The 13332-nt window shown below is 41.4% G+C and overlaps 1 protein-coding gene across 1 annotated transcript; it reads left to right on the top strand.

Annotated features, from left to right (window-relative positions):
• The first annotated feature begins 1088 nt into the window (after window positions 1–1088).
• LOC107189950 lies at window positions 1089–12178 on the top strand. Its single transcript, XM_015578648.1, has 5 exons — window positions 1089–1144; window positions 8328–8646; window positions 9636–9983; window positions 10408–10740; window positions 10808–12178. The coding sequence occupies exons 1-5, from the start codon at window positions 1104–1106 to the stop codon at window positions 12176–12178; spliced, it is 2412 nt and encodes an 803-aa protein (XP_015434134.1). The 5' UTR covers window positions 1089–1103.
• Window positions 12179–13332: the final 1154 nt, after the last annotated feature.

Here is a 13332-nt window from a genome sequence, read left to right as displayed (position 1 = left end):
CGCCTGCGTGAGTGCTACGCAACATACCGCGTGTGTACGTGTGTCGCGCGTGAAGAGAAACCGTAGGGGCCACGAAAAACTCGGGGACCAGAGAGACCACACATTGCCGTAGGTACGTGCGCACACGGAGGGGATGCATGCGGATCCACCCTGGTCTTTCCTAGCATTTTCGGATCTCTTGTCGCGATGATGGAACACGTTCTTTTGCTTATCGTTCGATTGGAATAGTCTGTCGCGCAGATTGTTATTTAAACAGTGGATGGGTTTCTAATCGCTCGATTACTCGGACTTGTTAATTATTAAATGGTACTTACTATTAAATGGCGTTCTTTTGGTAGGACTACAATGGTTATTCGGTGTTCTGTTGTTGTATCGTAAGGAAAGACTAAAGCTATGAGGATTTCTATTAAGTTTAATCCTAGATCGGTGAACTATCGTAAAACTTATGACATCAAATTAGGGGTTATAAATATTTATAACGTAGGTTTCTATCTTAATAGACATTAGATGTCTCTAAAATATCACGTGTTTTCTTTCAGTCGTACTTTTTACAAATGGTTAGTAATAACGTAAGTCACAGAGGATAGTTTAGTAATCTCGGGGTTAATTAACTCTTGGTTAATAGTTCCTATGTTAGATCGAGTGTTTTTGTTTTTATCTTTGATATTCTCACCGATAGTATATAGAATGCGCATAAAAACGCCCTCACTCTGATGTGGTCGGTTCACCTAGATCGAAACACCCACAACGATGGGAGCTTCTTAATGAATGCAACGTGTTAACGATTCATGGATCGGCTTTCATTCTCGACTTTATTTCATAAAAACTTCGTTACAGCTCGTATCGTAAATATTCCAGCGGTATACTCGAAGTTGTTCATAAACGAGTATTTTGCCAAGAAGATTGGTCGTCGATACTCGCAATATATCTATATCTAAGCGTGTAAACCTTTTTTTTTTTCGAACCGTTGTTCCTCGCTACGTCTGTCCTCTCTTTTTCGACGATCGTTTTTAGCGTCCTACGAAGACGAAAACCAGTTTCGCGTCCGGACATGGACGTCTGGCGAATCGTGATACCGAAAGAAAGAAGGAATCGCTCAATCGATGATCGTGGTTTCTTCCACTTGGATGTATCTCCCGGAAAGGTCGCCCCGTTGTCTTCCAACCACATAGTGGCCGTTCCCACTCGTAAAACGCTTTTCCATCGAATTCGTTCGCGGTTATCCTGACTTTTGTCTTGGTTACCCAATCAGGGTGACGGCGAGGCAACAACATCCAGGCCCCCGAGCGCATAATATTTTCTTCGGGGAAACAGTCTCGTTAAAAGTCGCGCGCAGCCTTGTCTTTTAATGCGTTTACGTCCCACGTTTGACAAGTTTCCGTCACAACCGTTCTCTCTCGGTTTCGATCGAAGGGATCGGGCACGCGTGGACAGAGAAACCTTTCGAACGGTCTTGGAAAAGTATACGATCAATTTTCAACCGATCATTTCTTCGTTTTCTTCGATTGTTCCTGTTTCTCGCGTTCCGCCTTCAGGGCCATCAGCATCCTCGCCCTCTTCGTCGCGATCGGAGTACGCGACTCGAATTTTGCAAACTGACTCAACGTCTTCTTCGAAAACGGTTCGTGTTTCATCACCTCCTCCATGATTTCTCGAGGGTTCAACGGTTCAAATCTGAGGGTGATCCGTCGTCGAACGTTTAGAACGTTCTCGATCGCTTGCTTTATGAATTCCAACGGAATGCCCTCGGACATTTTGGCCAGACAGGAGACGTCGATATCGCGATCGACGCCGTGGTACCTCATCAGCAGATCTTTGTAAAACATGTACAGCGTGTTGTAGTCCGTGAGAGGAATCATTATGAACTTGTCGTGGACCCTGACGAAGGGTCTTGTTGCTTTATATGGCTCCGAGGAGGTCGTGAGAAATAGGATCTGAAAAGTTACACGAGGGTTCGGTAGCTCCACGTATTGAAACACGTTTCAGTCGGAATTTATATGACAGACAGATCAATAATTCAATTGTAATTGACGAACAACGATGAATATTATTAATTCCATTCGTTTGAAATCTCTACGCCAATGGTTCCCCGTATCTGTTCGGAATCATCGACACTCTAAATCCTACGTTCACTCGGTACCACCTACGTTCCAGTCGTTCGGTAGGAGGTGTTTCATTGATGACCAGGTTCGAACGATCGCGACGTTTAGGAAAGAGAAAGAGGGGAGGATCGAGGAGGGGGGAACAAGCGACCGGGCTGTTTGAGGTGGTTCATTCATATCGGAGAAAGAGTCGAAACAGGAATATCAAGAATTTCATAAAGTGGGCGCTACCAGATCACCAACTTTAACATTCCTCGCCACTTTAGGAAAGGCACTCTGTGTAACGCCAATCAACACTGCAGCACGGGCGCATTTGCCTTTCGAACAACGAAATCCCGAGTATATACGAACTTTTATGGAATGGGAATACACACGAATACGCGTTTCGACTTATTTCTTTCAGATCAGTCGTCAAGTTGTAAGTTGTGAGTAAATGTGAAGCTCCCTTTTTCAAATTCTTCGTAATGAAATTCTCTATCGATCTCTCCAGCCTGAATATTCAATTTCGTTGCTGATTTCTTTATAATTATATACGCGTTTCGTTAAATACAAATAAACGAGCAACGAAATTGAAAATTTAGGCTGGATAGATCGATAGAGAACTTCGTTACGAAGAATTTAAAAAAAAGACCTTTAAATTTACTTCAAAATTACAACACGTAGACCGATTTGAAAAAATACTGTTAAACGAGATTGGTGAAGGTTGTGTATACATAGGGTAAACGCACCGATGAATGAACACTTAAGAGATTCAGTAACAATTAATGTCGAATGTTAAATGATACTATTACCAAATATATAGTACATGAAAATTAGATTGTTTAATACCTATACATCTTCCTACAATGATTTCAATTTGATAATTTGGAAAAACGTTGTTAATTAAATTAAAAAGTAGAAAGTACAGATTTTACCACATAATGTTCATTCACTGGTACATATTCATTTGCTGCTGCATCCACCCTGCGTAATTTTTCATCGAGTTACCTGATCGCCACGCTTGATGCTTTTTACGAATTTCGGATAGTACTTTGCGAATCTTTTCGGTTTATTGACCCTCTCCTCGGCGGGCACTTTCTTCGCCCAAAGCTTCTCGCTGTTATCGATGAAGATTACAGAAGGAGCAAGCTCGCGGGCCACTTTCGAGATCATGTCGATCAACTTTCGTTCGTTTTTTCGGCCCACGTACTTGTCCACCAGCACGCTCGGCGTCATATTAATTAACAATGCTCCAACCTGTACAGGATAACTGATTTTGAAACTTGAATAGCTTCCTTAACCCTTTCATTCCCACTGTAGGTATTCTAAATTATGAAATAAAATATTAACATTTTTTTTCTCATTATGAAATAAAGTATTGTTTATTTTTTTATATCTGTGGGTATATAATAATTTCTTCTACTCTTGTATAAATGGTATGGCACAAATTTTAATGAGCATTTACAAGCTTAGAAAAATTGGGTTTCATAACGAATAATAACATTATATTGACAATTATTATATATAAGTCTGATAGAAGTGAAAAAATTATCAAATGGCAACGAATTGAAAATGGCATTAGACGGTTTCAAAATGTTAAAATGTTGTGAATCATTTATATGTCGTCTACCACACCCAAAAATACAAGAAAATATTTCTTTGATAATTTTTAAATGATTCGGGAATGAAAGGATTAATCGTTTTCATAGCCAGTTTGTGTTCGTTAAAATCACCAAACCTCGGAGCAAATCGCATTCACTAAGAACGTCTTCCCGTGTCGTGGTAATCCACAAATGCATACCGATCGCACCATCGGTGCGATTTGGTGAATTTCTTTGGAGCTCAACGGAAGAATGCAATTCTCCATCACCACCTGCTTGATCTCGCCCAATCGGTGTCTGTGATCACGAAACTCTCGAGCTGCTTCGTAATTTTCATACGAAAGATCTCCCACCCAGCCTTTCAGAGAGGTCAGAGGGTAATCTTCGATAATATTCGCGTGGACTAGTTCACTGAAAATGTCCTCCACAGTGGCGTTGCCCAGTAGATCCCTCTTCTTTCCCTTCCTTCCTTTCTTCTTTTTCTTTCTTCCTTTTGAACAAAATTACACGTATACAGTTACTTAATTATTAAACGTTCAAACGGGTTCTGGGTGTATTTTGCGAGTTGTGCTCGTTAGAATAATAAACTGTATAGAAGACCACCATCGCAGAAGAGTTTAGTACGCCTACTGTCACGGCTATAAAAGGATCAGAGTTTAATGTATGTTAATGATCACGTTGGTCAGCGAGTAATCACTTCTTAATTAGTGCCTTATACGAGGTTTTTCCGTCGCGAGATTAAGTCTTCACCGAGTATGATTGCACCAACGAGATATCAAGTAATACAAAACGAATCTGTGTATTTACATATCAGGTAACGAAGAAAGTTTTTTGCCGATTCTAGATTTTGTTATTATCAGACTGTAGATGTACATCGAACAAGTGAAAGTACGGTTATGTATGCTTAGATAACAGAGAATTTACTGGTGTATAACACTTACTATGTAAAATTATTGATACTAGAGGGGAAAACTTTGGCTAAAGGTGACTATTTTTCTGAAGTATTGTTTCATCCACATTGTGTACCATTTATTGATTAAAACGGCACGAACTTTCATGGTTACCTAATATATGTGACCAGGACAGAAGATGAAGTTCTGTTAATCTCGAGCGCATTAAAATTCAACCGATTAACTTACCCCCCTTCGATTTCGGTATATCGATATGTTTATTATTAGCTTTGCAATCTTTCTTCAACGCCTGGTTCAATTTCTTCAGTTCGAGCCTCATCAGTTCGTCGACGATTTCCCTCATTTCCAATTGCAATTCGTAACACAATTTATCCTTGATCAGGTCCCCGTAGATCATTTCCCCCGTATCGTCCGTATCGCGACGGAAACTCCAGTTTCCGATGAAATCCCGATTGGCCTCGTCGAGAAGGGTGAACGCTTTCGTTTCCGGCATCCATGGTTTCTTCCTTTTTCTCTTTTTGCGTTCACCTTTCCCACCCTTTTTTGGTTCTTCTTTCGCATCTTTTGCCTTCACTTTCTGGGCCAGAAATTCTTGGGGCGTTAACGTTTGCCCAGTCGCGACTAAAACGGTACCGCCCAAACTCGCGGCCGGATAGACGTCAAAATGGCCCGTTTCGTTGTACCAGATCACGAACCATTCTCGAATCTCGTCCGTGATGTCCTCCATCAACCCTGGCCCTTTGACCTTCCACAGCTTTTTCGAATCAAGAGCGAGATCGTTAATACACCACGGAGAACAGTAATCAACCGTGCACAGTGGGTACAAAAAGTATTCGTACACCTTTTAAAACAGAACAATTTTTTAAAAATTGAACCAAGTGACTTGACTTTTTTTTTTGCGAAATCGGAAGGATTAGTTTACTAAGTGACGAGTGAAAAGACAGTTGTAAAAAGCGATCTTTACTATTTTCTTCGTAAACTAATTTTTCTAACGTCATAAAAAGACTCAAGTCACTTGGTGCAATTTTAAAAAAGTTGTTCGGTGTTAAAGGGTGTACGAATGCTTTTTTTTATTTCACTACAGTACTGTTTCTATAATATTAAACTTCCGTGAATGTTAAACTAAGTTTTCTCGTTTTAGAAACCCGGAGGAGACAGAACAATTAAGAACTAGAGCGACGTAATTATACGGATGTATCAGGAGACTTGGATTACTTTCGTTCGATGATCTTCCGTTGCCTTTGCAACGTGTTCCGCGCAGACCGGCATCGATTCCAGTTTCTTCTGGAAGTTTTCTCTGTCTTTCGCAAGCACACGATCGGATTTCCAACTGGGTATCGACATACCGATCAATTCCTCGAATCGTCCCATCCTCTTTCGCTGCGCCTTCTTCCGTAGGTACGTCCACCACGCTCTTTGTATCGTTCTGGCAGCTTTTTCGTACGTGGCTTTGGAGAACATTTTCGGAACGATTTCGCCGGTCTCCACTCTCCTTCGGTAAGCGTTCGTCCGTTCCACTGTAACGTTAACGTGGTGCCAAGGGAAACGTATTTTGTAAAGGTGTTAATTTATTATTATTAATTTATGTAACCGTTTCATTCCCAGATTATTTAAAAATTACCAAAAATATCAACCACCTGATCCCTATACAGGGTAACGTTGGTGATTACATGCAATTTATGCTGGTCATACAGACTGTTCTGATAATAATTAAGAGACAATTAAGAAAGTTACGCTCGATCCCGGTGATTCGAGCCATTCTCGCCCTCTCGTGAGATTGTATGAGGAGTATTGCTTTCCTCATAGTCTCCTCAGCGGCGAGGCGAGCCTCTCTGGCCGCTAACACTTCCGATGGTACATGGAGGATCGACTGTTGAACCTTGATTGCGCTCTCTTCCTTCACTCTTCTTTTTCGAAATTTCGCCGCGCTCTCCTCGGATTCCGCGACAGTCAAAACTTCCGTTTCCGTGGTGTGTTCTTCCATGTCAGTTTCCGGTACTGTTCGCCGAGTTCGTATAAAAATTGTAATTACTTCAACGGTGCCTGCCGTTTCGTAACCTTAAGCTGTTCGATGAATGTCAACGGTAACTTGCGTTTGTGGGCGTTTTCCATTAACTGTACGATGCGTTTTCTACGGTACTGAACAACGTCTTTGCCAGCCGCGGACACTGTGATTTCCACGTCATCCGGTGTGTATTTCAGCTGTTTCATGAAGTCATCGGGCCACCTAAACAGGTTTCACGTCGAATGTATCATAGGGTAAACGCACCAATGAATGAACGCTTAAAAGATCTTGTAAATATTAAAGTCGAATTTTAAAAGATAATATCTGTAGCTTTTTATAACGTACATATTTCAATTTCAAACACTCGAAGAATGTAATTAATTAAATTACGTAGATAAACAGGGAATTGAAAAAACACAGTATTTAAGCATTTGCTTATTTTTGTAACTTAATTTACTCGTTTTTATATGTATAATGTTCATTCACTAGTACATCCACCCTAAGAATAAACTTGCTTCGAACAAAATATTAAGAGTGCGTGGTCGCATAAAAATTTGAATATTATAAAATATTCAAACATCGCAAGAAACGCAAAGTGTTGTATAGAATTCGACGACGTTCTTTTATGCTTAGGCAGTTAGGTACTGATAGTCGGTGAAGTCCAGATCGACGATCCTCTTCTTGTAGTCGAGCATTCGGCCGACAGCGCAATCGAGGACACGTTTTATCAAGTCCCGTTTCTGCGTTTGTACCATTTGATCGTGGCAAACTATCAGTCTCTTCACCAGATTCCGATACCTACGAGCGTAATCCTGTCAAATTCCCCTGACTCGGAACGTATCAGACAACTTGCATCGTTCCGAAGTTGTCGACAATTTTAAAGGTTTCCATTCTGTACCGTAGATACGTGGGGAGTATCAGATTCAAACCATGTTCCCTGTTCTTGGTGTCTGGTTGTTCTTGTACACGTCGATCGAGCGTCAACAATTTTTCTAGATCGTTTCTTGTGATCAGCCATAGTTCGTTGTAGTAGTTATGCGACATCGATTATTAGAAACAGTTTCTGTCTTCTGTTGGATGAGGCTTATGAATTATTGTTTTTGTGCGGGAGAACGGATATAAATTTTCAGATGGTTAAAGGGCCGAAAGTTGGGTTATCCAAGGTGGATGATGGTGAATGAAATGACAGAATGAAAAAATAGCGGGAGACGGGACAATGTACAGTCGACAACCTGTTGCTTTTCTCACTCGTGCTCGATTCACGTTTCGCTTGACGATTGGGGACGAGAATGTCCATAGATGAGAGGGTAGATGTAACTTAATTTAGTCATTTTACGTGTTCTTTAACTTACAAATCGTCGCAGTTTGGAACACAATACAATCAAACTTCTACTTTATTAAAAAGAAATAGTATTATACATTTGAACATGAAGAATTAATTAAGTCTCTCGTTATGCAATAATTCTTGAGCGTAGCTATCTGTAAGAAGTGTATTTTCAAGGATATACAGACTCCTCGTATAGGGAGAAATGTTTCAGACCCTCGTAAATTCTTTTTTTTGCCCGAAGGCTTGGCAACAAAGTATCTGCCTGCCAGGTTGCACCCCCTAGGGGTGGGGATAACGCCTGGACAATATTCGTGTAGAACAAGCCAGACAATAATCGAGAGGAGTCTGTAGTCGCTAAGAATTTCGAGTTGCTAAGAAATCGCGATTAATTTTGTTTACCAGGATGCTGTGGACTTCACGATGTTTGGCGATCTTGGTGCTGACAACGCTAGCGTCGTTCACGGATGCAACAAAGGAGGATCCGACGGAGGACGGGACGATGCCCAGCGTGATCTCCACGAGCCTGCCAACGACGACGGTCCCGGACGTGAGCAGAGCCGAGGTGACGCCGATGAATTCGTCAAACGTTGTAAAAAACCCGGATAGGGAGAATGTTAAAGACTCGTCCCACGCGTCCTCGCCTTCGCCCGACACCGTTTGGGAGTGTCCAAATATTACTAAAGCAGGGGTCGAGTGTTCATTAGATACGATTTTCTTTTATGTTTCAGTAGTAGGCTTGCTAGCCCTCAGACTTGGTGGGACTTATGTAGATACTTTCTCCCTGTAGAGTCGTTCCACGCGAAATCGGACACTTTTTGGTGGAACATTTGGGATTTCGTTGACACTTGAATATGTTATAGCCTTTAGTGATATATAAACGTATCTCCAAGGATTTTGTGTCAACGTTTTTTTTTAGATAAATCATACCTGTTGAACTAAAAAACTGATCAGAATGAGCTTTACAGGTGCTTACACTAATGGCATGTCTAATAAACATTATTAGTTATGATTTATTTATTTATTTTTATACACCATATTCAAGTGTCAACAAAATCCCAAATGTTCCAGCAAAAAGTGCCTGATTTCGTGTGGAATGACCCTTTTTATATTAATTCGTCCAAACCACTGTCGAATAATATCGCGACTATTCCAATCGCTGTGCCTTCTCAAGCATATTTTTTTGTTCATTTGTAAGTGCGTTATCTTAGATTCTTATTATTTTGCCATCCTATCGAGGTCAGCGATTTTTTAGCTGCCTGCCAGTCAGGCGTGGGCGTATAGACCGCCGATGAAATACAAGTCGTACGTATTATCCGAGAGACCCATTGTATAGGGCCCCTCTTTCTCTTCTCTCTCTCTCTCGTACACACACTCACTGCTTTGCGTTCAGTGTCCCGTTACCAATTACCCCAACGAATATCCTGTCTTACAATGCGTCCTGCGCGAATCGAGTAATCCCCCTATTACGCAATTTAGGATTGACTAATTAATCTCGGGATAAACCAAGTCTGTGAACGATCTGTCGACATTAGCAATACTAACAATTCTGTAATATAACGCGAACATAATAGGATAAAAATCAACATCAAATTATCACAATGAAATAATATTAAATTTCACGTACGAAAAAATGAACAAAACATAATTAATTATAATTACTGGAGCGAAATTATTGAATTGGAATAAGAACGATATATCCCGTGCGAAAAGGGACTTACCGAAGATGATCGTGTTTTATTGCAGACTATCAGTAAACACCTGAGGTTCAGTCGTCCAGGGACCATTTCGCTTCTCGATGTAACCGTGGCAGGAATCTCCCTGTTACCGGCACGATTCCTCGAAGACGTTGCTCTTCATGGCCTGGTGGTTTCCACGGGGGAGCTGAGACGCGTCCACGAGAATGCGTTCGCCGCTCTGGCAAGACCCCTTCAAGCCCTTGGACTTCCGAATAATCTCTTAGACTCCGTTCCGACCGTTGCGTTGTCGCGCCTGGTCGGATTGGAGCGATTGGATCTGTCTCAAAACAAGCTGAAAACCTTAGAGGCCGACTCGTTCAAGGTAATCCGTCGGTTCATCGAAAAGAATAAGACTATTCACGGGTAGAGATGGGATGAAGTATATATGTATATTACAAGTAGGTTCGAATCTAACTGGATAATTTCGAACGTTTCATAGATACTTCGAAAATGGAAAGCAATACTTTTAAGTAGACTCAAACCCAGATGAAAGAGGTTCGGAAAAAGTATACTCGAACTTTGACCGAGTAGATTCGAACCTTTTATGAGTACTTCGATCAGAAGTTTCTTTGTAATTGTACTTTGTTATTAACTGAACGCCCACGGGACAGGTAGCTATAATTTCCCTCGTTCTAACAACAAACGTCGCTGTAACTGTTCTGAATAATTACGTCGAATCGGATTGGTCCCAAGGTCTTTCACGTTCTTATCGTTCGCATCAGGTAACTCACGGTTGCACGTTGCAGGGCATGTCGAACCTGACGTACTTGGACCTCTGCGACAATTTATTATCGCAATTGTCGCCGCAAGCTTTCGCCTCGTTGCCCACGTTGCGTTCCTTGAGGATGAGGGGCAATCGTTTGAGCGTCTCGGCATTGTCGGCCCTCAGGGGTCTAAAAATTTTGGAGGAACTGGATTTATCGAACAACCTGTTATTGGGTCCGATGGGCCCGAATCTTCTGCCCCAGATGCCACGACTACGGTTCCTGACCGTGTCAGAAAACGAGCTGGTGAACATTCAACAGGGGGCATTGATAGGACTGAGGAACTTGACTTACCTCTGCTTAAGTCACAATCAGGTAGGAAGTAAGATTCTCCTCTCTGTACTGACAACGAACAAGCTTTTGTATTCGTTTGTTTTTTCAGATCGACGTACTAGAGGATCATTCCTTCAAGTATCTGTCTACACTCACCAGGCTCGATCTAGCGAACAATCGCATCGTCGCGGTATCCAGCTCCTCTTTGGCTCACTTAGAAAAATTAACAACCCTGGATTTGACTCATAACTTCCTCAGATCATTAACCGCCGACTTGGTGGTGCCGCTGAAGAGTCTTCAAGATCTTCGGTTAGACGACAATGACATCACTATGGTGGGCAATGACGTGCCAACATCGAAGCTACGTCTGAAAAGACTATCCCTGGCTGATAATCCTCTGAATTGTGACTGTACACTTCTAGAATTTGCCAATTGGTTGAGCAATTCTAGCTTGAACGAGGAAGATAAATCGTCCGCGGTATGCGCCACACCGCCGGCTTTAGAAAACGGTATTCTGACACAAGTCTCTCCTGGTAGTCTTCTCTGCGGCGAACCAACGCCTCCGATCACGACCAAAGAACCGACCACCGGAGCTCAGCTGACGTTGAAAGAGTTTCACTACAATAAATCAACCGGCGTGAACCTTCTGTGGCACGTGGAGATGTGCACGGAACGTTACACATGCGATACATTGATCGTTTACGAGACGATAGGCGACAGCGAGGTTCAGACGGTTTCCAGTTCCCTCGACTGCGATTCACGGATGATGAGGGATCCTTGCTCGTTACCGGTCGCTATCCCCGCTTCTCTGAATCTGCAACCAGGTCACAAATACCGTTATTGCGTGGTGATTCTCGTACCGGGTAGCTACGACGACGTCACCTTGGGTCTGGGTTGCAGTGACGTGATCACCCTCGAAGAAACCAAGCGTGACTTGCAACAGGATCAAGAAACAACGGTCGCAGAGGTTACGGATACCAGGATAACCGGAGTACATGTTAACGTCTCCGATCAGGGATTCCTTCATGTTGATGTCAGTTTATCCGCTTCGAAGAAATTCAATTTACCTGAATGCGAATTATCCGTCGTCGTTTTCGATGCCGAGTCGGCGGTACATAAACAGAAGCTGAACTGCAGCTTAACGTTTCTGACGCTGGAGGTTTTGCTGCCTGGTCGCTACAAGGTCTGCGCCAGCCTCGACGATCTGAACGAGGAAGACGTTATCGCGAACTTCATGAACAATCGGGACCGACTTCGCTGCGTCGAGGTGCAGGGTTTCAAGCAGAACACTGAAATAATCGTTTTGGTGATTATTGGGGCCGGCTGCGCCCTTCTGGTAGCATTGATACTACTCGCTCGAAGCGTCGTGAAGAGGGTGAGACATTCCAGAATACAAACGCAGTGTTTTTTACCCGCGCAAGAATTCGAAATTACACATAAAGCGCATTACATTAAATTGCTTGCCACCACGAAAGTCTGATTCACCTGTATCGAACGTATCAAGAACTTTTATTCTGTTCAATGAGCTGCAGAAGTTTTTATTTTTGTATACAATGATACAGACCTTGTTGAGAGATTCCGATGTGTGTTGATATTTAATCGAGACATCAACAGCTTTGTAAATAATGCAGCTTATCTTTGTTGATTATTTGAAGTTCTTGAGATTGAACAGTAGTCTCTGTAGAAGTGAATGGTGTATCTGATAATGTTGCGAGGTATTGTCCCCACGAGCTACTAGTCACGAAGCCGATAATTCCGAGTAAATTCGTAAATGTCAATGCATTCTAAGGATTCGCAGAATGAAACGTAGTTGAATTGAGATACGTTCTATATGGAATTATTGGCGAAAAGTTAATAGGAGGGACAGGTAGATTATTGTAATAATCTGTTAATATACGAGGTACTCACTTTCCATATCGACGTCGTAATTTGTTTAAGTCGGTAATTTCGCTAATACATACTTCACGCATGTGTCGATTACATTGTTCTGTTTCTCGTGAATACATATGCATTTTTCACTCAATATCATGTAATGATGCGAAAAGTTAACGTGTGTGTATCACAAAATTTTCTTATTACAAGTGCCGACTAACGTTGCACGGGATTCTATCAATTTTAATTAATGTATAAAGTAAAAATTTCATTACTAACTACTATACATAAACATTTATAAACTTGTAAATATTCTAATTAATTTACGTCTTTGTTACGACTTCGCTTTAAACATTTTTTTGTTGTACTATATTACTAATCCTCGAATACATTATGTACATAGCCTTTTAAAAATCGCAGCGTATAGAAATAGTCGGCGACTTTAATGTAAAATATTACGTAATAAACTGTCTACATAGAAAATCTTTGTTGATCATAAGCGTACGTGAAACTTTATTACTTTAATAAAGTGCAAGAAATTACGTATACACATATTCGATTATTTTAACGAATTCATTAGCTTCCTTTATTGCCTATGATTGAAATAAAGATCTGAAAAACTAAATAATACGGAATAAAAGTATACTGCATAGATATTTGTATTAGGTTTTGATATACATATGTAATGGCTTATCTTACATAATCTGATATGTATCTTGAGTTGAGCAAGTAGTTAGTTACAGTTTACTACGCCTGATGACG

The sequence above is a fragment of the Dufourea novaeangliae genome, unplaced genomic scaffold (assembly GCF_001272555.1).
Source record: "Dufourea novaeangliae isolate 0120121106 unplaced genomic scaffold, ASM127255v1 scaffold175, whole genome shotgun sequence".
NCBI lineage: Eukaryota > Metazoa > Arthropoda > Insecta > Hymenoptera > Halictidae > Dufourea > Dufourea novaeangliae.
This window is presented reverse-complemented; position numbering and strand designations above follow the sequence as displayed.

Bases quoted from the DNA above. Each gene is read 5' to 3' on its own strand.
- LOC107189950 (XM_015578648.1), top strand. From the start codon at position 1,104: ATGATCGTGGTTTCTTCCACTTGGATGTATCTCCCGGAAAG. The intron at 8,647-9,635 runs GTTTCAGTAGTA...CCGTGCGAAAAG, and splicing joins TAGATACGATTTTCTTTTAT to GGACTTACCGAAGATGATCG. The intron at 9,984-10,407 runs GTAATCCGTCGG...TGCACGTTGCAG, and splicing joins TAGAGGCCGACTCGTTCAAG to GGCATGTCGAACCTGACGTA.